The sequence below is a fragment of the Chiloscyllium plagiosum genome, unplaced genomic scaffold (assembly GCF_037043375.1).
Source record: "Chiloscyllium plagiosum isolate Xiang-an unplaced genomic scaffold, Cpla_swu_hap1 HiC_scaffold_2, whole genome shotgun sequence".
NCBI classification, from domain to species: Eukaryota; Metazoa; Chordata; class Chondrichthyes; order Orectolobiformes; family Hemiscylliidae; genus Chiloscyllium; species Chiloscyllium plagiosum.
In genome coordinates this window covers 19571798-19596222 of record NW_028270140.1, presented here as the reverse complement: position 1 = coordinate 19596222, position 24425 = coordinate 19571798, and the positions used below count along the sequence as shown (strand labels likewise).

Genomic DNA, 24425 nt, shown 5'->3' with positions numbered 1-24425 from the left:
ATAGTCCAACAGGTTTATTTGGAAACAGTAGCTTTCGGAGCACTGCTCCTTCTTCAGGTGGTTGTGGAAGTTAAGATCATGCTCACAGATCTTATAGCCATCGGAGTCCAGTGTCATGGAGATGTGATACAGTAAACAATCTTAGATTAAAACTTTCATCTTTTATAATGGGATATGCTGGTTTCTGTTCTTTGATATGTAAATCCCAGAACTACTTTTAAATTACATCTCAAACTAGCTCATGTTTTTAAACAATAGGTGTGAAGTCTGTGTCCCAATGCTATGTCAGACTGATAAACCCTCTGTATAATTTTACAGAGTTTTACATGGATTCATCCAGCAAAATAAAATGTCATTCTGCAAAAATTGTTGGACTATAACCTGGTGGTGTGTGATTTTTAACTTTGTCCACCCCAGTCCAACATCGGTACCTCCAAGTCCTCTAAACTCCTGTGAGTAGAATCCAAACTTGTTTAGGCTTTGCTTAGGGGAATTAAGGGAGGAATTATGAGACTCCTTGCAGAAATATTTGCATCATCTATAACTATGGGTGAGGTGCCTGATGATTGGAGGGTAGCTAATGTTTAATATTTGTTTAAGAAAAGTTGTAAGGAGAAACTGGGGAACAATAGACATGTGAGTCTGCCTTCAGTTGTGGGTAACTTGTTGGAGGTGATTATAAAAGTTAGGATTATTGGACATTGAGAGAGGCAAAACTTGATTAGGGATTGTCAGCATGGTTTTGTGCAAGGAAAATAGTGTCTCTCAAACTTGTTTGAATTTTTTGAGGAACTCACCAAAAAGGTGGTTGATGGCAGAGCAGTAGACATTGTCTATTTGGATTTTAGTAAAGTCTTTGACACGGTTCTGTGTGGTAGACTAATTAGTAAAGTTAGGTCATATGGGATTCTGGGTGGGCTTGCCAGTTGGATGCTTATGGCAGGAGACAGAGAGTAATGTTGGAGGGTTGCTTTTCGGACTAGAGACCTGTGACCAGCAGTGTTCCACAGGGATTGGTGCTGGGTCCTGTTTTATTTGTCATTTATATAAATGATTTGGATGAGAATATGGAAGGTATAGTTAGTAAGTTTGCAGATGGCACCAAGATTGACTACAATGCAATCACTTACTTCCTTCAATCATTACTATACACTGTTAGCAGTCGTGGTCCCAACACTGATCCCTGTGGAACCAAACTGAAAAGGAACTCCTTACCCCACTCACTGTTTCTTACTCATTATCCAATTCTCTATCCACATTAATGTGCTACCTCTGACACCATGGTTCTTATATTACAACTTAATCTTTTGTAAGGTACCTTTTCATATGCCTTTTGGAGGTCCAAATGAATAATGGTTCCCTCTAACAACTCTGGTTTGTATGATTTCAAATAAGCTCGAATATATTAGTCCGACATGATTTCCCTTTCATGAAGTCATGCTGACTGCTGGATTAGATTATGATTTTCCAAATGTTCTGCTATTATTTCCTCAAATTTATATTTACATTTTTCCAACAATAGATGTTAGGCTAATTGGCATCTCAAGCACCTTCTGAAAATCCAAATTTATTCCTTCCCCTTTATTAATGCTACTTTTTACGTCCTCTCAGAATTCTAGTAAATCTTTCAGGCATGATTTCCCCTCCATAACGCTATAAATTCTGCTTAATCATAATGTGTTTCTAAAAGATGCAATTGCAGTGTATTTATACTAGAATTTGCCATTTTTCCAATAATAGACTTTAAGCTAAATGGCCCACATTTTGTCTCTTTACCATGTTAAATAAGTGTTACGTTGGCGGTTTTCCCATCCTGTAGAAGTTTTTGTGTCTGGCTGAAAGTGAGATAGGAACTGTTGAAGACAATTTCCAAGCTGGCTGAGAAGGTCTAAAATCAGCAAAGTTGTAGGAATAGTTCGGAAACAATAAGGAGCTAAATGCTTTCCCAAAAGGGGGATGGTCTGGGATGTTAGTAGTTTGTTATTTGAAAAGGAACTCTGAACAGCTGGGTCATTAGGATTGAGGGTTGCAGAGTTCAGAGCTGAGAACGTACGTATTTGTGAAACTTGAAGATGTTAGGTTGAATTCTTGTATGAATAAATAGCAGCATAATATGGAACTTTAGATTAGATTCCCTACACTGTGGAAACAGGCAAATTGGCCCAACAAGATCACTCTGACCCTCCAAAGAGTAACCCACCCAGACCAATTTCCCTCTGACTAATGATGGGCAATTTAGCATGGTCAGTTCACCTGATCTGCCCATCTTTGGGCTGTGGGAAGAAACTAGAGCACCCGGAGGAAACCCACGCAGACACAGGGAAATGTGCAAACCCCACACAGTCACCCGAGATGGGAATTGAACCTGGGTCCCTGGCACTGTGAGGCAGCACTGCTAACCACTAAGTGACCGTGCCACCCTACACTTTGGCCAAACTGTGTTGCATATCATTGAGTCATTTGAATGCTTGTGGTTGTGTAAGATGTATCTTTGTTGTAGCAACTATTTAAATTCTCATTTTTTTGGTATCATTTTCGTGTTAGTCATTGTTTAATTCAAATTGGTTTTGAGTCACAATGAAGTAAAAATGCAAAAAGCAAAATTATGTTCAGTTTCTTTTTTTTGGGGAGAGGATGTTCAGAATTGTTATTTCAATTTCAGGTTCCCTCATGGGTACAAAGGTTTGTCAAAAAGGCTAATGAAATGTTAACAATTACTTAAAGGGGTTTAGGTGTAAAGAGGTGGCAGTGATCCTTCAGTTACACAATCTTGTTTAGATTCCATGGGCTATTTTGGACACTGCACCTCAGGAAGAATATATTGGCTGTAAAAGTGGTAAATAATACACAGATTTGCCCCAGAGATACCAGGCCTACAAGGTGTTAAGCAGTAAGGATAGATTGTATAGACATAACTTGGAGTAGTTTTGAAGCTTGAGAAATTTAGTTGAGATATTTAAAAAGATTTGATAGTATAGATGCGGCAAAACTATTTTCTCTGGTGGGTAAATCCAGGGCTATTTCTGAAATGGTCTAACTCTAATTTTAGGAGTGAAATTATGAAATGGCACTTCACATCAATGGTAGAATTCTTTTCCCTCAAAGGGTGTGACTGGTGGATCAGTTTTTTTTTTTGTTTAGCTAGTATTTTGTTAGACAGGTTTATGTAGGAGTGTGGATCAAAAGGTGGTAAACAGGGTTGAGGTGTAGACCAACTATGATCTAATTGAATGGTGGAGCAGGTGTTAAGGGCAGAATGGCAATATATCTTTTTTAAGAATATTGGCCTCGTTGAGTAGTATAAATCAATCAATCTATATTTCAAAGGATGATTGAATAGAACCAGCAGCTGTGGGATGTAAGTGGAATGTGTGGAGCCCTTCAGTGTTAGCATAGAGTTTGAATAAAGGAGTCAAAAGTTGAGGATGTAGGAGCAGGCCAGATACTAAAATTAAGACAACATTTTCACAAAACATTTCACAAAATCATGTGATTTGTATTGAATGAAATATTGTTTCTTTCCCCCGAGATGGGTTGGGATGGCATTCTCAATTATGAAATCTTATGTAAGTTTGATTGCAAGCTAGAAATTCTTGTTGGCAATACATTAATCTTGCAAGCAGTTCTGTGATGTAAAGCAACAGTCTTCTTTGAATGGTGCTAGAGTTGAACTCATATTGATTTGAGTTTTTTTCCCCACAGTGTGTAGTTTTAACAGAGACTAGACTTTCACTTCAAAAGAAGATAAATGACTTTTGCCGTTCACAGCAACCACCAATCAAGGTATGGCTTTTGTAGTATTGTACTAGTTTAGAGCATTTCAGTGTCTTTTTATTCCCCTGTTCTTTGTTTTGGTTCTGGGAGTTTGTCTGCAGTGAATTTAACTTTCTATGTTGTATAATATTGCAAAAAGAGAAATGGAAAATTTGGTTATTCAAAACTAATGTTCCATGGAGCGATAAGAATTGACATGTAAGCCAAATGCATGAAGACTGGTGTTAAACCACACAGGTTAATAGAAACTTTACATTTAGATCCTGTTTTGGTTTTAATTGATATTTACTTCTGAGTAGAGAATTATTGTTGTACCCAATAGTAAAAGTATTATAATGGGTGTGATATGTATAAAATGATGAGTGTTGAATATGTTAATCTGTCTAATTTCAGAGCATTGGGTTAAAAATAGCACCAGATTTCTGTTTCTTGAACAAAGGACTAATGTTTGCAGTGATTGCAAAAATGTTGTAAGCTTGTTGAAAGCAGCAGCATGGAATAGATCGCAGTCAGAAGAAACTTGGTACTTTTATGTTTGAACTACCAGTTCAACTGGATGTGTTATTGATGGGAATTTTGTGCATTTCTTTTTCTAGTTCATTAGTGCTGATGTATATGGAGTGTTTTGCCGTGTGTTCTGTGATTTTGGGGATCAGTTTGAAGTAGCTGATCCAAATGGAGAGGAGCCAAAAGAAATCTTTATTCAAAGTATCACACAGGTAATAATCTGCAGAAAATAACAACTTTGCTGGCCTGCAACATTTCATATTAGCTCACAATGCTGTTTGTTTGTCCAGTGTTATTATAGAAAAACATTGCTCACGATTTCACAAGGATGAATTGTTAAATTAATTGTGCACAGATAAATCTGATACTGGTGTAACTGATCAGTGATAAAATAATCTTATAAAAATGTGTCAAACGTTTAGAAATAATTGGTTCCTATGCTACTGCTCATTTGTAGCATAGGGGTCTGTAGTATGAGAGCGGTCAGCCACTGATTGGCTTATGGGTAGCAACAGGAGACAATTATTTTCTAGTTTCTTGCCTTAAATGTTGCGGTCATGGCATAGCTCTGGGTGCTGTGACATGACTTTGTTTACCTGCTGCTCCATTTTTAGGCTGGATTAATCTCTGCATTAAGCAGCTTTCAGAAATTAGATCTTGTAGGTACAAAACAGTAACCAATATTGGCTGTAATTTAGTTCAACTGAGACTGAGTCTAAAAGCAAAATAATCATTTATGTGGATAAATAATATATACACTGTGATCTATATTAATGCATGCTGTAATGGTTGAACGATGCAACATATTCTAATTTCTCCAACACATTTATCATTCATCCTGTGACTCTCCACTATTTAATAAGTGCAAATTACATCTTCAATGGCAGATGTTTCTAATGATGAATAGATGTTTTCTGAGAAGTGCAAAATTTAGGCCAGATGCAATTGTATGTTATATGCAGGTCATAAGGAAGCAATTTCCATGAAATGCAACAACCACAAGTCAAGAAATTATTTAAGTGTAATCAATATTTTAAACACCATTTTTAGATTACATACAGTGTGGAAACAGGCCCTTCGGCCCAACAAGTCCACACCGACCCGCCGAAGCGTAACCCACCCATTCCCGTACATTTACCCCTTTACCTAACACTACGGGCAATTTTAGCATGGCCAATTCACCTGACTTGCACATCTTTGGACTGTGGGAGGAAACCGGAGCACCCGGAGGAAACCCACACAGACACGGGGAGAACGTGCAAACTCCACACAGTCAGTCGCCTGAGGTGGGAATTGAACCCGGATCTCTGGCGCTGTGAGGCAGCAGTGCTAACCACGTGCCACCGTGCCGCCCACCATGTTTAGCAAACAGATTGAAAATTGTGAGAAAATGCAATTTGGCAGATAAAACCTGCACCTTCCACACAGAATAGGCACATGTTGCAGAACATGATCTTAAACTTCAGGGAAAATAATGCAAAAACTTCAGAATGTCTATGCACCACAAATTCTGCTGCTATGCATAAACTATAGTGCCTTGCTCGTTAGACCACAGCAGTTCTGAGCCACCGAGTTTTACAGAAAATTCGATTAGGAAGAGTGAAATAAGCAAGTAAGGAAAGAATTGATTTTTAGAAAAAATGCTATTGGTGGATTGATGGAATATTGATTTTATTTCTTCTGGCACCTGTGCTCTCAACTGACATCAGTTGACTTACTGGCATGTGCAATCTGCTGCCCTCCCTTGGATGTTAGTGCTTGTTATGATTTTCTGACACTGAAAGATTCCATTGTGCATGCGGAAAGTTCTAGATGTGCACACTTTGTGAGATGCCCTGCCAGTAAAGAAGACCTGTCAGCGATTAAATATGCACAAAAAAAGAGTGAAGGTGATAGAATGACATCACTGGCAGTACTGATGGCGGCTGTGAATTTTTGTTATGTGCATACTGAGAGCATTTTTGGGGTGTCAGATGTTCTCAACATTTTTCATTTTGAACTTTTAATTTCAGGTCCTTGAATGTTAATCTCTCCCTATTAATAGATCCATGTTGCAGTTTTGTCTGAAATCCTTTGCTATTTGAGCCCCAGGTCTATTTAAAAACTGTAAAATGTTTTTATGCCACAGATCCAGCACTCAACCGCCATCATTGATTGTGTGAAGAAATGAAAGTTAGCCAGTTGTTTCTGCTTTGTATGCTATGAGTGATATGGGTAGAACTGGCTTTTAATATTGTGCTAATTTTTTGTTTTTTTTTTCCTTTAAGCTCCTACACTAACTAGTTGCATGTTATTAAACTCTTCCATGAGCCCACATAGCAGTACTTTGGAAAACATTTTCTAAAAACTCCTAAATATTCCCTATATTTAAGAAGAGAAACTCTGTGTAGTTTATTGATACAAATTAAAATAGTTTGATCACAAAACAGCATTCTTTTAATGTTTTCAAATGTACCTATTATATTTTTAGTGCCTGAGGAAAAGAATTAATTATAAGAGTTTTCTTGAAGATTGAGAAATGGTGTGGTTAGCACAAACATTCCACAAAGATTAATCTGATTTGGCACTTGATTAGTTTTGAAGGTGCGGTCTACACTCAACACAGTGGTTTTTAAAAAAGTCTAATTGATCATACAAACATAATTTGTACTTAAAATTTCTCATTATTTTGCTCTGATTTAAGCAATTTTGGGTAAATTGTGCTGAAAACTTTAGTGTCATCAAGTAGAAACTCCTTGTTGAATTTCTTTGTTTTATAGCAGGAATAGACAAGCAGACTCTCTGGCATTAAATTTGTCACACAGTGTGCCATGTATTAAAAGAATACCACTGAAGCTAAGCTATTTTGACAGTCTCAGTGATTGGACACTTAAATCAGGCAGTGGAAAGCTAATAATACCAAGGTAGCTTTGCTAATTCATGTGATCTTTGAAATAGCATTTCTTCCCACATAGTGCCAGTTAATTCCACTAAACAGTGAAATAAGAGGTGAGGGAAGTTCTGACTGGTGAAACAAAGGAATTTTAGCTAGTGCTGCATACCGTTAGCTGTGCAGTTTTAACTGACCAAGTTCCAACAGTAGCCTGATGCACGTGAAATGGTTTCTAAGCTTTAGACTTTGCAGCCTTTACTGAATGTCCTTAAATCAGTACAAGGAGAACCTCTTTTGTATGGTAGGGTGAGACATTTAAATCAGTACAGGGAGAAGTGCATACTGCATTTAATCATAGAGTCATAGAGATGTACAGCATGGAAACAGACCCTTCGGTCCAATCCGTCCATGCCAACCAGATATCCCAACCCAATCTAGTCCCACCTGCCAGCACCCAGCCCATATCCCTCCAAATCCTTCCCATTCATATACCCACCCAAATGCCTTTTAAATGTTGCAATTGTACAAGCCTCCACCACTTCATTGGCAGCTCATTCCATACACGTATCACCACCCTCTGTGTGGAAAAAGTTGCCCCTTCGATCTCTTTTATATCCTTTTCCTTCCACCCTGAACCTATGTCCTCTAGTTCTGAACTTCCCGACCCCAGGGAAAAGACTTTGTTTATTTATCCTATCCATGCCCCTCGTAATGTTGTAAACCTCTATAAGGTCACCCCTCAGCCTCCGACGCTCCAGGGAAAACAGCCCCAGCCTGTTCAGCCTCTCCCTATAGCTCAAATTCTCCAACACTGGCAACATCCTTGTAAATCTTTTCTGTATCCTTTCAAGTTTCACAACATCTTTCCGATTGGAAGGAGACCAGAATTGCATGCAATATTCCAACAGTGTCCTAACCATCCACACCCCCCACCAACCCAACCTCCACTCCCGGCACCTTCCCCTGCAACCGCAGGAGGTGCAAGACTTGCGCCCACACCTCCCCCCTCACCTCCCTCCAAGGCCCTAAAGGAAACTTCCATATCCGCCACAGATTCACCTGTACCTCCACACATATCATCTATTGCATCCTTTGCACCCGATGTGGCCTCCTCTATATTGGGAAGACGGGCCGCCTACTTGCGGAGCGATTCAGGGAACACCTCTGGGACACCCGGACCAACCAATCCAACCACCCTGTAGCTCAACATTTCAATTCCCCCTCCCACTCCACCAAGGATATGCAGGTCTTTGGACTCCTCCATCGTCAGACCACAGCGAAACGACGGTTGGAGGAAGAACGCCTCATCTTCCGGCTAGGAACCCTCCAACCACAAGGGATGAACTCGGATTTCACCAGTTTCCTCATTTCCCCTCCCCCCAGCCTGTCTCAGTCAAATCCATCAAATTCAGCACCGCCTTCCTAACCTGCAATCTTCTTCCCGACCTCTCCGCCCCCACCCCAGTCTGACCTATCACCCTCACCTTGACCTCTTTCCACCTATCACATTTCCGACGCCCCTCCCCCAAGTCCCTCCTCCCTATCTTTTATCTTAGCCTGCTGGACCAACTTTCCTCATTCCTGAAGAAGGGCTAATGCCCGAAACGTCGATTCTCCTGTTCCCTAGATGCTGCCTGACCTGCTGCGCTTTTCCAGCAACACATTTCCATCTCATGTTCAACCTCCCAACTCTTGTACTCAATACTCTGATCAATAAAAGAAAGCATACCAAACACCACCTTCACTATCCTATTTACCTGCGACTCTACTTTCAAGGAGCTATGAACCTGCAGTTCAAGGTCTCTTTGTTAAGAATGCTCCCTAGGACCTTATCATTAAGTGTATCAGTCCTGCTAAGATTTGCTTTCCCAAAATGCAGCACCTTGCATTTATCTGAATTAAACTCCATCTGCCACTTCTCAGCCCATTGGCCCATCTAGTCAAGATCCTGTTGTAATCTGAGGTAACCTTCTTTGCTGTCCATTATACCTCCACTTTTGGTGTCATCTGCAAATTTACTAACTGTACCTCTGATGCTCATATCCAAATCATTTATGTAAATGACAAAAAGTAGTGGACCCAGCACCGATCCTTGTGGCACTCCACTGGTCATAGGCCTCCAGTCTGAAAAACAACCCTCCACCATCAACCTCTGTCTTCCACCTTTGAGCCAGTTCTGTATCCAAAACTGGCTAGTTCTTCTTGTATTCCGTGAGCTCTAAGCTTGCTAACCAATCTCCCATGGGAACCTTGTCGAAGACCTTACTGAAGTCCATATAGATCACATCTACTGCTCTGCCCTCATCAATCCTCTTTGTTACTACTTCAAAAATCAAGTTTGTGAGACATGATTTCCCACACACACAGCCATGTTAACTATCCCTAATCAGTCCTTGCCTTTCCAAATACATGTACATCCTGTCCCTCAGGATTCCCTGCAACAACTTGCCAACCACCGACTTCAGGCTCACTGGTCTATAGTTCCCTGACTTGTCCTTCTTAAACAGTGGCACCACGTTAGCCAACCTCCAGTCTTCCGGCACCTCACCTGTGACTTTTGATGATACAAATATCTCCGCAAGAGGCCCAGCAATCACTTCTCTAGCTTCCCATAGAGTTCTCGGGTACACCTAATCAGGTCCTGGAGATATATCCACTTTTATGCGTTTCAAGACATCCAGAACTTCCTCCTCTGTAATGTGGACATTTTGCAAGATGTCACCATCCATTTCCCTACATTCTATATCTTCCATATCCTTTTCCACAGTAAATACTGATGCAAAATACTCATTTAGTATCTCCCCCATCTCCTGCGGCTCCACACAAAGGCAGCCTTGCTGATCTTTATGGGGCCCTATTCTTTCCCTAGTTACCCTTTTGTCCTTAATATATTTGTAAAGGCCCTTTGGATTCTCCTTAATTCTATTTGCCAAAGCTATCTCATGTCCCCATTTTGGTCTCCTGATTTCCCTCTTAAGTATATTTCTACTGCCTTTATACTCTTCTAAGGATTCACTCGAGATCTCCTGTCTACACCTGACATATGCTTCCCTCTTTTTCTTAACCAAATCCTTAATTTCTTTAATCATCCAAAATTCCCTATACCTACCAGCCTTTCCTTTCACCCTAACAGGAATATACTTTCTCTGGGTTCTCATTATCTCGTTCCTGAAGGCTTCTCACTTTCCAGCCATCCCTTTACCTGCGAACATCTGCCCCCAATCAGCTTTTGAAAGTTCTTGCCTAATACTGTCAAAGTTAGCCTTTCTCCAATTTAGAACTTCAATTTTTAGATCTGGTCTATCCTTTTCCCTCACTATTTTAAATCTAATGGAATTATGGTCGCTGGCCCCAAAGTGCTCCCCCAGTGACACCTCAGTCACATGCCCTGCCTTACTTCCCAAGAGTAGATCAAGTTTTGCACCTTCTCTTGTAGGTACATCCACATTCTGAATCAGAAAATTTTCTTACTTCACAAATTCCTCTCCATCTAAACCCTTAACACTATGGCAGTCCCAGTCATGTTTGGAAAGTTAAAATCCCCTACCATAACCACCCAATTATTCTTACAGATAGCTGAGATCTCCTTACAAGTTTATTTCTCACTTTCCCTCTGACTATTAGGGGGTCTATAATACAATCCCAATAAGGTGATCATCCCTTTCTTATTTCTCAGTTCCACCCAAATAATTTCCCTGGATGTATTTCTGGGAATATCCTCCCTCAGCACAGCTGTAAGGCTATCCCTTATCAAAAATGCCACTCTCCCTCCTCTCTGGCCTCCCTTTCTGTCCTTCCTGTAGCATTTGTATCCTGGAGCATTAAGCTGCAGGTCCTTACCTATCCCTGAGCCATGTTTTTGCAATTGCTATGATATCCCAGTCCCATGTTCCTAACCATGCCCTGAGTTCATCTGCCTTCCCTGTTAGGTCCCTTGCATTGAAATAAATGCAGTTTAATTTATTAGTTCTACTTTGTCCCTGTTTGCCCTGACTGTTTTACTTGTTTCTGTTCTCAACTGTACCAGTCTCAGATTGATCTCTTTCCTCACTATCTCCCTGGATCCCACCCCTCCATCTTACGAGTTTAAATCCTACCGAGCAGCTCTAGCAAATCTCCCTGCCAGTATATTAGTCCCCTTTCAATTTAGGTGCAATCTGTCCTCCTTGTACAGATCATTTCTACCCCAAAAGAGATTCCAATGATCCAAAAATGTGAATCCTTCTCCCACACACCAGCTCCTCAGCCATGCATTCATCTGCCCTATCCTCCTATTCCTGCCCTCACTGGCTTGTAGCACTGGGAGTATTCCAGATATTACTACTCCCGTGGACCTCCTTTTTAAGTTCTTGCCTAACTCTCTCTAATCACCCTTCAGAAACTCAACCTTTTCCCTTCCTATGTCATTGGTTCCAATGTGGACAATGATCTCTTGCTGGCTCCTCTTCCCTCTTGAGAACATTCTGCACCCTCTCTGAGACATCCTTGATCCTGGCACCAGGGAAACAACACACCATTCTGATTTTTCGCTGCTGGCCACAGAACCGTCTGTCTGTCCCTCAGACTAGAGAATCCCCTAACACAATTGATCTCTTGGAACCCGATGTATCCCTTGTTGCATTAGAGCCAGTCTCAAATCCAGAAACATGGCTGTTTGTGCTACGTTCCCCTGAGAATCCCTCACCCCCTACATTTTCCAAAACAGCATACTTGGAAAGCCACAAACCACATCTGCACTAGATGCCTACCTCTCTTACCTTTCCTGGAGTGAACCCATCTATGTGACTGTATCTGAGACTTCACCCCCCCCCCCCTTCCTATAACTGCCATCACATATTGTTGCTGTTGCAAATTCCTCATTGTTTCTAACTGCCTCTCCAACCGATCCATTCAATATGATAAGATTCGCAACCAACAGCATTTATTGCAGATATAATCCACAGTAACCCTTAAACTCTCTTTAAATCCCCACATCTGACAAGAAGCACATATCACTCTACTAAAGGCCATTTTTGCTCGTTCACAAACTACAGACCCAGAAAATAACACTCTTATTCCTCTACAAAACAGGTTAGATGAATAGTTACGGCTTATATTTTAAGTTTAATCAAGAGACATATCTCAAAAAACATATAATCAAGAAAGAATCCACTCTACTCACGACTGCAGACTTTCTGTAGGCCACTTAAAATAATTAACTTATCTGATTCTGTGCTGTGAACTTCGCCCAAACAGTTCCTCCAAGATCAGTTGTGAAATTCACTGTTTGTTAATTTCCCCAGACGCACTCCAATGTCCAGCAATACATGAATTCAAACAGCAAAGGCAGTAACTGTGTACGTTCACTCTGGTGTCAGTTTCTCGCGCTCTCCCTCTCCCTCTTTCCTGCACTGACCTCACCATGTGCTTCCTTTGTCTGTTCTCCTCCCTTTTAAAACTGCTGTTGTTTTGACTTTTTTTTTCCCCAAAGTTCCAAAACAATGCAACAGCATATACAACAGTAATTGCTGCTCCTGGAATTTGAGGAAATCACCTCCAGCACCTAAAATACCTCAAAAAAAAAGGAGCAGCTGTTATAGCCAGAAATTTTTCCCATCCCTTTACATGGAAGTAAATTGTATATATTGTATCTGAAGGACTGGAGTATAAGAATGTAGGAGTTATGCTGCAGTTATACAAAACCCTGGTTAGATCCCACTTGGTGTACTATGAGCAGATCTGCGTATCATACCTTCGGAAGGATATATTGGCCTTGGAGGGAGTACAACGTAGGTTTGCACGAATGATACCTGGACTTAATCTCTTAAGTTGTAAGGAGAGTTTACACAAACTATCCCCATTTTCTCAAGAATTTAGAAGGCTAAGGGAAGATGTATTCGAAGGCTTCAAAATACGGGAAAAGACAGGGTAGATGAAGATAAACTATTTCCGTGGTTGGAGTTTGTAGAACTAGGGGGCATAGTCTAAAAATTAGGACCAGACAGTTCGAGAGAGATATTAGGAAGCACTTTATGCACAACGGATGGTAGAGATTTGGAATGCTCTTCCCTAAACGACTTTGATGCTACATCAGTTGTGAAGTTTAAATCTGAGACAGATCATTTTTAGTTAAGCAAAGATATCAAGAAAAATGAGCCAAAGATAAGTATGTGGAGTGGGGCCACAGATTAGCTATGATTTGAGTGAGTTGTGAAACAGGCTCAAGGAATTGATGCCCTATTCCTGTTTCTGTGTGTGGATTTCTGTAACTTAGTTTGGAAATACTTAAGCACCTTACTTTTCTCTGAATGCTAGATAGACATCTGGCTAATGAAAGAAAAGTGAGCTTAATTCAAATGGATCTTGCAGAATTTTTAGCTGGAATCATCTGTAATCCCAAGATGGTCAAGCTATGAAAAATGGTTTTATTGGTAATCTCGATAAGACAAGGAAAGGGTGTGATCTGTTAAGTGTCAGTTACTAAACAGCCATCTATACACTGTCACTGAGAATCAAGGTAGCTGTCTATATTTTTTCCAACTAGTAAAGCTAGATAAGAAAAAAGCCAGGAAATGTCAATGCTGTTGTCTTAAAAACATCTCATTCTACTCATTTCTTAAAAGGAAAAGTAAACTAAGTTTAAGTGGAGAAATGGGTGTTATACAAATTACGTTGAGAATTTTCATTATGGCTTTTGTCCTGGTGTTACAAAGATCCTCAGTTCATCGGGTGGAATACTTTTTAAAAATTTTAATCATTCGTGGAACGTTGATGTCATTGGCTAAGCCAACATTTATTGCCCAGAGAGCAGTTAAGAATCAACCACATTGATGTGAATCTGGAGTTGAGAGTTACTGGAGTTACCCAGACTAGGTAAGGATAGCTGTTCCCTTCACTAAAGAACATTAGTGAATCAGATGGGTTTTTCCAACAATCAGCATAGTCATCTTTAGACCCTTAATTCATTTGCCATAGCAAGATTCAAACTCAAGTATCCAGAATATTACCTAGGTTTCTGGATTTGTAATCTGATGATAATACTGCTAGGACATCACCTCCCCATCTCTCAAAATTGTACATTGATGTTCCAGTTTGTTGTTGGTGGTTGCTTATGTAAAATAAAATATTTATACGAGAAAACCATAAGTTTGATTCAAACAACAGAAAAAGTACTAGCTTTACAAAGAACGAGGTAGTCACGGTGTATTTTGTTTTTCGCAACAAAGCTGGATACACACATTAATCCTTTTGATGTTTTCATTCACAGTCCAATCCAGGAATTGTTACATGCATGGACAACCGTAACCATGGATTCGAAACGGGACAGTTTGTGACTTTCAGGGAAATCAGTGGGATGACAGAGTTAAATGAATCGGTGCAGCAAGTAACTGGTATGTTTTTTCGTAAGTTGTCAATTTGAATGGTGGTCATTTTACAGAGAATATTATTTTAGAGTCTTTTCTCCTTCCTTCCTTCCTTTTCTTCCTTCCTTTTTCTTTTTCTTTCTTCCTTCCTTCCTTCTTTTTCTTCCTTCCTTCCTTCCTTCTTTTTCTTCCTTCCTTTTTCTTTTTCTTCCTTCCTTTTTCTTTTTCTTCCTTCCTTTTTCTTCCTTCCTTTTCTTTCTTCCTTCCTTTTCTTTCTTCCTTCCTTTTCTTTCTTCCTTCCTTTTCTTTCTTCCTTCCTTTTCTTTCTTCCTTCCTTTTCTTTCTTCCTTCCTTTTCTTTCTTCCTTCCTTTTCTTTCTTCCTTCCTTTTCTTTCTTCCTTCCTTTTCTTTCTTCCTTCCTTTTCTTTCTTCCTTCCTTTTCTTTCTTCCTTCCTTTTCTTTCTTCCTTCCTTTTTCTTTCTTCCTTCCTTTTCCTCTTTCTCCCCCTCCCTCAAAGTCTGCCACACCTCTTTTTATTTTGTTAACTTTTCGCATGCTTATACTCTTGTGCATCCAGTACACTAGCTCTCCTGCCTACCCAGAACACCAGCCTTTTTTCTAAGTGCTTGTTTTAGTCATTTTTCTTGGCAATCCGTTGTATCTATTGATTGACCACAATTGAACAGGTACATCTTGATGTTAATGCCTTTCATGGCCATGAATTTCTGTTTGGCTTTTAAAATGTTCTCTACAATATCTTGTATGTACTGGGAAATCTAAATTTACTTGCTTTATTTACATTTAATTGTTTTTTCTTGCTGACTTCATCTGTCACCCTCTACCCCATCCTATCTCTGCAATTTCCTGCAACCCTGAAAGTCCTCCACTCTCTAGCATCACATGGACCCTTTGCTCATTTCACTCTGCCATTGGCAAATGTGTCCCAAGCAGTGGTAATCAGCATCTCACACTCATCCTTTAAGATGCTCCTAAATCTTAACATCTTGAGTCTGTTAGTTCCATGTCCCAATGTCTCTCTTTCTGAATCTGAATTAACATTTGCCATATCATCCTCCTGTAAAGCACCTGAGTATTATACTCCAGAAAGTCATGTGAAGGATAAGACTGGAGCAAAATCTTACATTATTTACATGAGTATTTATTTACAATTCCAAATTCCTGGCGTGTATCTTCTCAAAAACACGAAGATATTTTCTTTCCTCTAATCAGCCTATTCAGATGTTATACACTCTGGAGTAAGTGAGATTTGAACCTGAGGCTCCTGGCTCAAGTGGGGGTGCATTGAGAGGCCTGAGCACAAGTGTGTACATGTATTTCCTAATAAATCAATTCAAAAATGTTATCTCTGGAGCAGGTGGGACTTAAGATCACCTCCTGGCTCAGAGTTAGGAACATTAGCAGTTCACCACAACAAGTTTCACAACATAAGCCATCAGTCCCTCGAGCCTGTTCCACCATTCAGTGCGATCATGGTTGATCTGTAGCTTAACTCCATGCGGACTGCTTGACAAAGAACAATACAATTCAAAAACAGGCCTTTCGGGCCTCCAAGCCTACACCGATACATTTTGCCCTTCCATCTAAAACTGTCTTTACTTACAGGATTAATTTCTCTCTATTCCCTTCCTATTCATGTATCCGTCCAGGTGTTTCTTGAATGTTGCAATTGTGTCTGCTTCCACCAGCACCTCTGGCAACATATTTGAGGTGCTCACTATCCTTTTTTGTGAAAAATTTGCCTCGCTGTTTTAAACAAGTGCAAATGCGCACACATGCACACACCTACACCTTCACCTAGTAATTGGCACATCCACCCTGGGAAAAAGCCTCAAACTTTCCATTCTATCCATGCCATTCAGAGTCTCTTAAACTTCTATCAGGTCACCCCTCAAACCTCTGCATTTCCAATGATGACCCAAACCCAGTCTATCCAACCTTTTTTCATAGCTAAAATCCCACATGCCAGGCAACATTCTGGTTTCTGCACTTTGTCCAAAGCATTCACATCCTTCTGGTAGTGTGGTGACCAGAATTGTGCAGCCTAACTGAAGTTCTACAAAGTTGCAGCAATACTTGCTTATCCTTATCCTCATTGCACCTTCCGATGAAGGCCTTTTTTTTTTTAAACTACTTTACGTACCTGCACTGCCACCTTCAATGATCTGTGGACCTGCACACCCAGATTCCTCTGCAAATCAATATTCCTAAGGGTTCTGACATTCACTTTAAATTCTACCTTCTGAAATGCATCACCTCACATTTGGCCAGAACCCATATCCCTTAATATATTTGCCGAACAAAAATGTATCTGTGTCCAATTTAATATTAACAACTGCCCTAGTAAAAACTGCCAATTGTTGATGAGAGTTCCAAACCTCTACAAAGTTTTGTGTACACAAGTCTTCCTAACATTTCTCCTGCGCAGTCTGGTCCTAATTTTTAGACTATGCCCACCAGTTCTACAATTCCCAACCAGTGGAAATAGTTTCTTTATCTCTCCTTATTTGTACAATCGGTCTTCATAACTTAACCCCTGAAGTCCAGTTGTCATTCTTGATTCTTGTAAACTTACATTATACTCCCTCCTAGATCAACATAAAAGGCAATCCAATGATGATCGCTGATGCTTGGAAGATCCAGGCCATTGTTTTTATTGTTTGTTGTAATAGTTCTATTTTAAAGTATGTTCTGAGTTTCAGCAAGATCATTGTGTTCTTTTCAGTTTTGTCCCCATATTCCTTTAGTATCGGAGATACCTCCAGTTTGGAGCCATATTTACATGGCGGGATTGCTGTGCAGCTGAAAGTGCCAAAACAATTTACATTTGTGAGTATTTTTGTTTCAATACAGCACTACACTTGACATTACCATTGCTTATAACTCTGTTATGTAGGAGACTTGAGTGACACTCAGGAAGCTGCGCTAGAGACAATACAACTTGAAATAAGTGCCCAATTTCATGGCCCTCCGTTACCAAAACACAGTCTTACATTCTTAATTTCTACACCTCTACCATTCATACTACTAGCCATGGAGACAGCATCATACAGTACAAATGCTTCCCCTAAGCGTCATCCTGACTGTACTTTGGGAGACTTGTTCCATTATGTAGAGTATATTTATTTATGTTTCCTGTTTTCCTTTTTGTTGTTAGACAGGACCTGTAATTTGCAGGTTTTGTAGTGGTAGCTGTTGCTAACTGTGTAAAGTAGAGCATTAGTGAAAAGACTTAATTGAACATTTTAGATTGAAGCTACCTGAAAAAAGAAAGGGATGTTGACAGAAACGTGGTTTGATAACGTCAGTCAAGTTGACAAAATGATTTTACCTCTGGATTTAAAACTGCCTCCTCCTGTGGCCAGATGTCCTCTGGAAAATGGTTACACAGGAACAATCTAAGCCAAACTGGTGGTAATTACACATAAGGCAGAGCACATTTTACACAATTTTATAATATGCTATGTCCTTGCCATTTGTCTCTTCTGTTCAAAATACTGTTGGCCTTGTGAATAGTTCCTGGCTAAGACCACATTCTGAACCCAATGATTGTGGGGTTTTTTTCCCCCAAAATGCAATTAGTTGAACACTTCTCTCTGACCATCTCTACAGCTTTCTGACATTGTTCATTTTGTTTCCCTACTTCTTATTTTAGGAAAGCTTGGACACACAGCTTTTACGTCCTCAGTGCTTGATCATAGACTACAGCAAACCTGAGGCAAGTTTTTTTCTTTTATATCTTTGCATTAGTCCCAGAAATAATCAAAACCCTTTTTGAAAATGAAAACATTTTGGTTGTGGTAATATCAGAATTCTAATGGTCTGATTGAAATATGCATTTCCCAAATTTATCTGGTTGTTAGATCGTATTTTAGCTGGAGCCTGCTAAACTTAGAAAATGCTAATGATTTGACTTGGAATATTCTTGGTGAGAAAGGAGAGCAAAGAATTCCATCTCACAGAATGTGATACATACAATTGCTATTTGACTATTGCCATTCTCTGTCCTTGCAGAATGTTCTCTCTCAAAACTGACTTAAGCAGTAGGGTCACCTCTGAACTGAACATTTACACAGTGAACAGTTTGATGACCAAGCGAACCTTGCCTTCACTGGCCTAATGTGTGGCGAAGCTCTTGAAATGGCTTTGAAATAGTCTTAAATTTTTGTATTTCTATTTCTGCTGCTCCCTTTTCTCCTCAAACCATTGACTCATACTGGGCTCTGGTTTTGTGGGTTTTATAACCCTTTTTTAATTAGTTCATGGAATGTGGGCATCTCTTGGTGTGCCAGCATTTATTGGCCATTCACAATTGCTCTTGAACCTCATTGCTGTGATTCTGAAGTCACATATTTCCTTTCTTTATAGAATATACGTGAATCAGATGAGTTTAATCGACAATGGTTACATGGTTGATATTTGGGCATCATCTTTAGTCTTGTTAATATACTTATGGTGAAATTCATATAAACATGAGCATGAGTGACAGTAAGATATTCAACAATGAAGGATGTCATGGAGATGTACAGCATGGAATCAGACAGTTTGGTCCATGCTGACCAGATTTCCTAAAGTAATCTAGTCCCATTTGCCAGCATTTGGCCCATATCTGTCTAAACCCTTCCTATTCATGTACCTATCCAAATAACTTTTAAATTTTGTAATTGTACAAGCCTCAACCACTTCCTCTGGTAGCTCATTCTATACACGCAACACTCTCTCCTTGAAAAAGTTGCCTGTCAGGTCCCTTTTAAATCTCTTCCCTCTTACCTCAAACCTCTTGCTTTGGAATCTGCTACCCTGGGGAAAGCCCTTGGCTATTCACCCTATCTATGCCCTCATGATTTTATCATATTCTTTAAGGTCTCTCGTCAGCCTGTGATGCTGCAGGGAATGTACCCCCAGCCTATTCAACCTCTCCCTGTAGCTCAAACCCTCTAACCCTGGCAACCTTCTTGGAAATATTTTCTGAATCCCCTCAAGCTTCACAACATCCTTCCTATAGCAGGGAGACAATAAGGTTTTGAGTTCATTATTAAGAACGAAATTGCAGAGTACTTGGAACTGCTTGGTAAAATAGACCTGAATCAGCACAGCTTCACCAAGGGGAGGTCATGCCTGGCAAATCTGTCAGAATTCTTTGAGGAGGCACTGTGCAGGTTAGTCAAAGAAGACCCAGTAGATACGATCTATTTGGATTTCCAAAAGACCTTTGACCAGGTGCTGCACAGGAGGCTGCCAAATGAGATAAGAGCCAATGGTGTTAGTTGCAAGATATTGGCATGGATAGAGAACTGGCTGACTAACAGGTGGCAGAGAGTGGGGATAAAGCGGTTTTTTTCAGGATTGCAGCCAGTGACTGGTGGAGTTCTGCTGGGGCCAGTGTTGGTACCACAGCTGTTCACATTATATATTAACAAATGAACTGAGGGCATTATTGCTTAGTTTGCAGATAACACAAAGATAAGTGGAAGTGGGGAAGCTGTAGAGGACTTGGAGAGTCTAGGACAGTAGGCAAAGAATTGGCAGATGGAATGTGTGAGGTTATGCACTTTGCCTTTAGAGGGAATCCAGTGGAACTTTACAAGAATGATTCCAGGAATTAAGGGCCTGTCATCTAGGGTAAGTCTGTAATGGTATTTAGAAGATTGGGGGGAGATCTCATTGAACTTTACAGAATATTGAGAAGCCTGGATAGAGTTGGACATTTCCACTAATAAGAGAAATGAGGGCCTGAGGGCAAGGTCTTTAGAGTGAAGGGACAACCCTTTAAAACTGAGATCAGGACAAATTTCTTTAGCCAGAGGGTGATGAATTTGTAGAACTCATTGCCACAGAAGGCTTTGGAGGCCAAGTCATTGAGTGTTTTAAGACCGAGGTAGATAGGGCTCTGATTAGTTAGGGGATCAAAGGTTATGGGGAGAACTCAAAGGAATGGTTTTCAGAAAAACATCAGCCATAATTGAATGAGTAGAGTAACTGGACCAGATGGCCTAATTCTGTGCCTATATCTTATGGTCTTATGATCTTAGGTAGCCTCCATGAGCAACAACAAGCCTGCAGTCTCCCCTGTCCACAGCCCATTCCTGTTTTCTTCATGCATGCATTTTCCCACAAATGTAAGACTGGAGCAAAGTTCTACGCCTTTCCTTGCAGCTATATCATATACCCACTGACATTTGCTGCTGAAGACCACAAACTGAATCTAAACTTTGGTTTAATGCTTGATAGAAATCTGAGCATTTGGAAGAATTATATATATGTTTAATAAGAAATAAAATGGCCTTCTCATTATTTTAATAATTTTCAGTAACAAATACCCTAAAATTAACTGCATTTATACTATAGGAATCATGGAGTATTAATATTGTACTTTTAATTGCTGTCTTTCTCTGCACCAATGCTAATTGATTTTGGCAAAATTTCACATGGCACACTGGTTTAAAAATAAAGCCCATGGATCCAGAGGAATGTAGCAAGCTCGATACAAATTCTGCTCAACAAGACACCAATGTTAATTGTTGACAGATGTTTTACTAACAGGTTGACTGTCTTGTTTGGGGCTCTACAGCGTTCATAATGAGATCCTCAGTTTTGTTGAGATATAGATTTATGATTTAGGTGTAATTATAGAGGCAATGAGCAAGACGTTTGCCGGTAACACATGAATTGGCCAAGTGGCCAATGATGAGGAGGATAGCTGTGGACTACATGAAAGTATTGATACACCGGTCAGGTGGCAAGATAGGTGACAAATGGTGACAAGCCCAGACACGTGAGGTGGTGACATAGAGAGATCAAACATGGAAAATGAAGACACAATAACTCGGAGAATATGGAGCATATACAGAATCTCTTCCTCCATGAACAAAAGTGTAGAATATAAGAGCAAAGGGTTAATTCTGAAACTCTAAATCAGTAGTTAGGCCAATATGAGTACAACTGTGCAGTTTCGGTTATCTTGTTGCTGAAAGGATGTAATTGTATTAGAGAGGGAAGAAAGGAGATTTAGTGGAATGTTGCCAGTATTGGAAAACTGCAGCCATGAAGAGAGATTGGATAATTTTTCATTGAAATATACAAAGTTATGGGTGGTTCGGATAAAGTGGACAGAAAAGGCCTATTTACCTTAGCAAGAGTGGTCAATAACTAAGGGCAAAGATTTAAATGATTGTTATAAAGATTATAAAGTGGAATCAAAGAAAAGTGGTTTTAACCAGAGAGTGGTAGGATACTGGAACTCGCTCCCTGAAAGGATGATAGAGGCACAACCCTCGACTTATTTAAAAGATGCCCTGATTATTTAAGATCATATTTAATATGAGCTTAAAATGCCATAACCTCTAAAGTGATGGGCAAATGCTGATAGCTCATTTCTCAACTGGCAGAGACACTATGAACCAAGTGGTCTTTTTCTGAGCTGTAGACTTTCTGTGATTCTATAACTAGTAGTTACCTTTATCAAAGGTTTAAAACAGATATTAGACTGGATAGTGAATGTACTTAGTGCTGTTTAATAAATAAATTGTTCTCACTCTTAATTATTTTTTAAAAATCTGACCTTTCATTCATTCAGAACTCTCCAGAGGATAAAAAATGTCCATTTCAACATGTTCCATTTTACACTAATGCAGACTCTAACTGATTTGCTGACAGTGCCAGACTAAATATTGAATAACATGTTAACATTTCTGACTGGACATGATCGGTGAGATTGTATTTCTCATAATTTGAGACTTCCCAAATTGTGCACAACTAAAAAATGAATTACAAGTCGCGTTTGTTTAATTTGCATTGAATTTTAAGAGGTGCTTATGAAACATAAAACACAATTATGTGGTTTTGGCTAAGATTTTCTCATGGTTTTTGATTAGAGTCAGGACGCTCTCTCTAACCAACTTATTAAATAATTCATTGATTCTAACCCTTTACAATAGATTAGATTAGATTACTTAGTGTGGAAACAGGCCCTTCGGCCCAACTAGTCCACACCGACCCGCCGAAGCATAAGCCACCCAGACCCATTCTCCTACATTTACCCTTTCACCTAACACGGGCAATTTAGCATAGCCAATCCACATAACCTGCACATTTTTGGATTGTGTAAGGAAACCGGAGAACCCGGAGGAAACTCACGCAGACACGGGGAGAATGTGCAAACTCCACACAGAGTCGCCTGAGGCGGGAAATGAACCCGGGTCTCTGGCGCTGTAAGGCAGCAGTGCTAACCACTGTGCCACCGTGCCGCCCACAACACCCATTACACACATTCTCCAGAATAATTTCCTTTAGGACCTTAATTGCCTCCCATGCAATAATACCCCATTATGAATTAACAGAGCAATGAGAAGTACAGAGATCAGAAGGAGATGCATGATTTTGAATCTTGTAATTACTTCAGATATAATGATTGCAAAGGGTAGAATTTTCACACGCACCCTTCAATCTGTTCTTTGATGAAAAAAAAATTAACTGTTGCCAGACAGCTTCTGTGGCCCCTCAGGTTTTTCAAAGTAAAATTAATGGGACTGATATCGTACTCTCGTAAACGGTTATGTGGAACCTCTAGTATTATATAAATATAGAACTCTGTCAATGAGAGAGCTCACTGAAGCATTATATTTACTGGTGTTTCTTTGGTCAACAATACCAGTAAGATCTTGAGACTTTTCTTAAAAATAGTCTATTTATCTGTGAAGTTTTTCTATATGGAACATAGTGACATGGTGATATTTCTTACACTTTCCATTTTAACACTGCTTTTAAGTGACAATGATTGGAATCATGTGAATCAGTGACAGATGATTAAGAATGACAATACAAACTGATACAACATAAATATAGTTAATTTGGACCTTCACACCTGGTTTCATCATGTTGAATGATTTTAGCTTTATACTGATATTAAACTTGTGAACTATGAAACCACAAATTACAAGTCACTTGTTCTGTTTGTAGTAGTCAGTCAACAGAACTGACCTGTTTTTGTGTTTTAATGATTTTGGAGAAAGTAAAGCATACCATTCTGTGCAATGAGTATGTTAGCGTTTCTATACCACACCATTTTGGCCAACACTGCATGTTACGGCAGCAGATTTTATTGGGTTAATAGAGTAAAGTAGTGTCGCAGGAGCAAGTAGTGACCAACACTGACACAATTTGTTATGATAGAATTATAAGATATAAAATATCTAGTAAGTTTGCACAAAGCCTTCTCTGGTTGCCCGTTACACTGCAAATTGTGAGTAGAAGGATGATCTGACTTTGATAATACTGTGCCCTTTAACAATCTTTGGGAATAGAATTTCAGACAGCCAGGTCATCAGATGTGGCGTCCTGTTGTGCTTGCAGTGTAATGTGATCAGATTGAATCAATAATGTGGTATTGAAGGGGGTTAAACGGGAAGGATGAAGAAATGCCAGTCAGGGTCTCTTTTATTTTCTTGGAATTTGTAAGGTTGATATTTATAGAATAGAATTATTTATTGACTTAGGAGTTTGAATTTCCATGCAGGCTTTAGAAATGAATATACAATAATAAAATGTGTTTTTTTTTAAAATGAGTCAGTATAGATTCATTTTCTTCAAAAAGTAGTTTGATGCTGCAAACGTAATGTTTTGGATCTCAGTAAAATTTTAGCAAAGAAGTAAACAAAACGCAGTTGCCCACTTCAAGTTCAAGTCTGAACCAAATATTGGTACTTGAGATCTCCTTTGGTACAGTAATTCCCTGCTTAACATTGTGTCACTGAACATTATTCTGCTTTAACATTATTAATAAAGTAATGTCATTGTCACCATTTAGAATTGTGGGCTTCAATTTACATTATTTGCTACAGACTTTCTGTGCGATGACCTATTTGCTCAAACTACCTTTTCTTCAGTTCTTCTGCTCCTGCCCACAGTGCTGA

General features: G+C 39.6%; 1 protein-coding gene across 1 annotated transcript in view; it reads left to right on the top strand.

Moving 5' to 3' along the window:
- uba6 (ubiquitin like modifier activating enzyme 6) overlaps positions 1-24425 on the top strand; it is a 122110-nt gene that overhangs the window by 41137 nt on the left and 56548 nt on the right. Inside the window, exons 7-11 of the mRNA XM_043720610.2 lie at positions 3703-3783; positions 4371-4493; positions 14400-14523; positions 17240-17343; positions 18170-18232. Of these exons, the coding sequence (XP_043576545.2) occupies positions 3703-3783; positions 4371-4493; positions 14400-14523; positions 17240-17343; positions 18170-18232 (495 nt within the window). The remainder of the gene's footprint in view (positions 1-3702; positions 3784-4370; positions 4494-14399; positions 14524-17239; positions 17344-18169; positions 18233-24425) is intronic.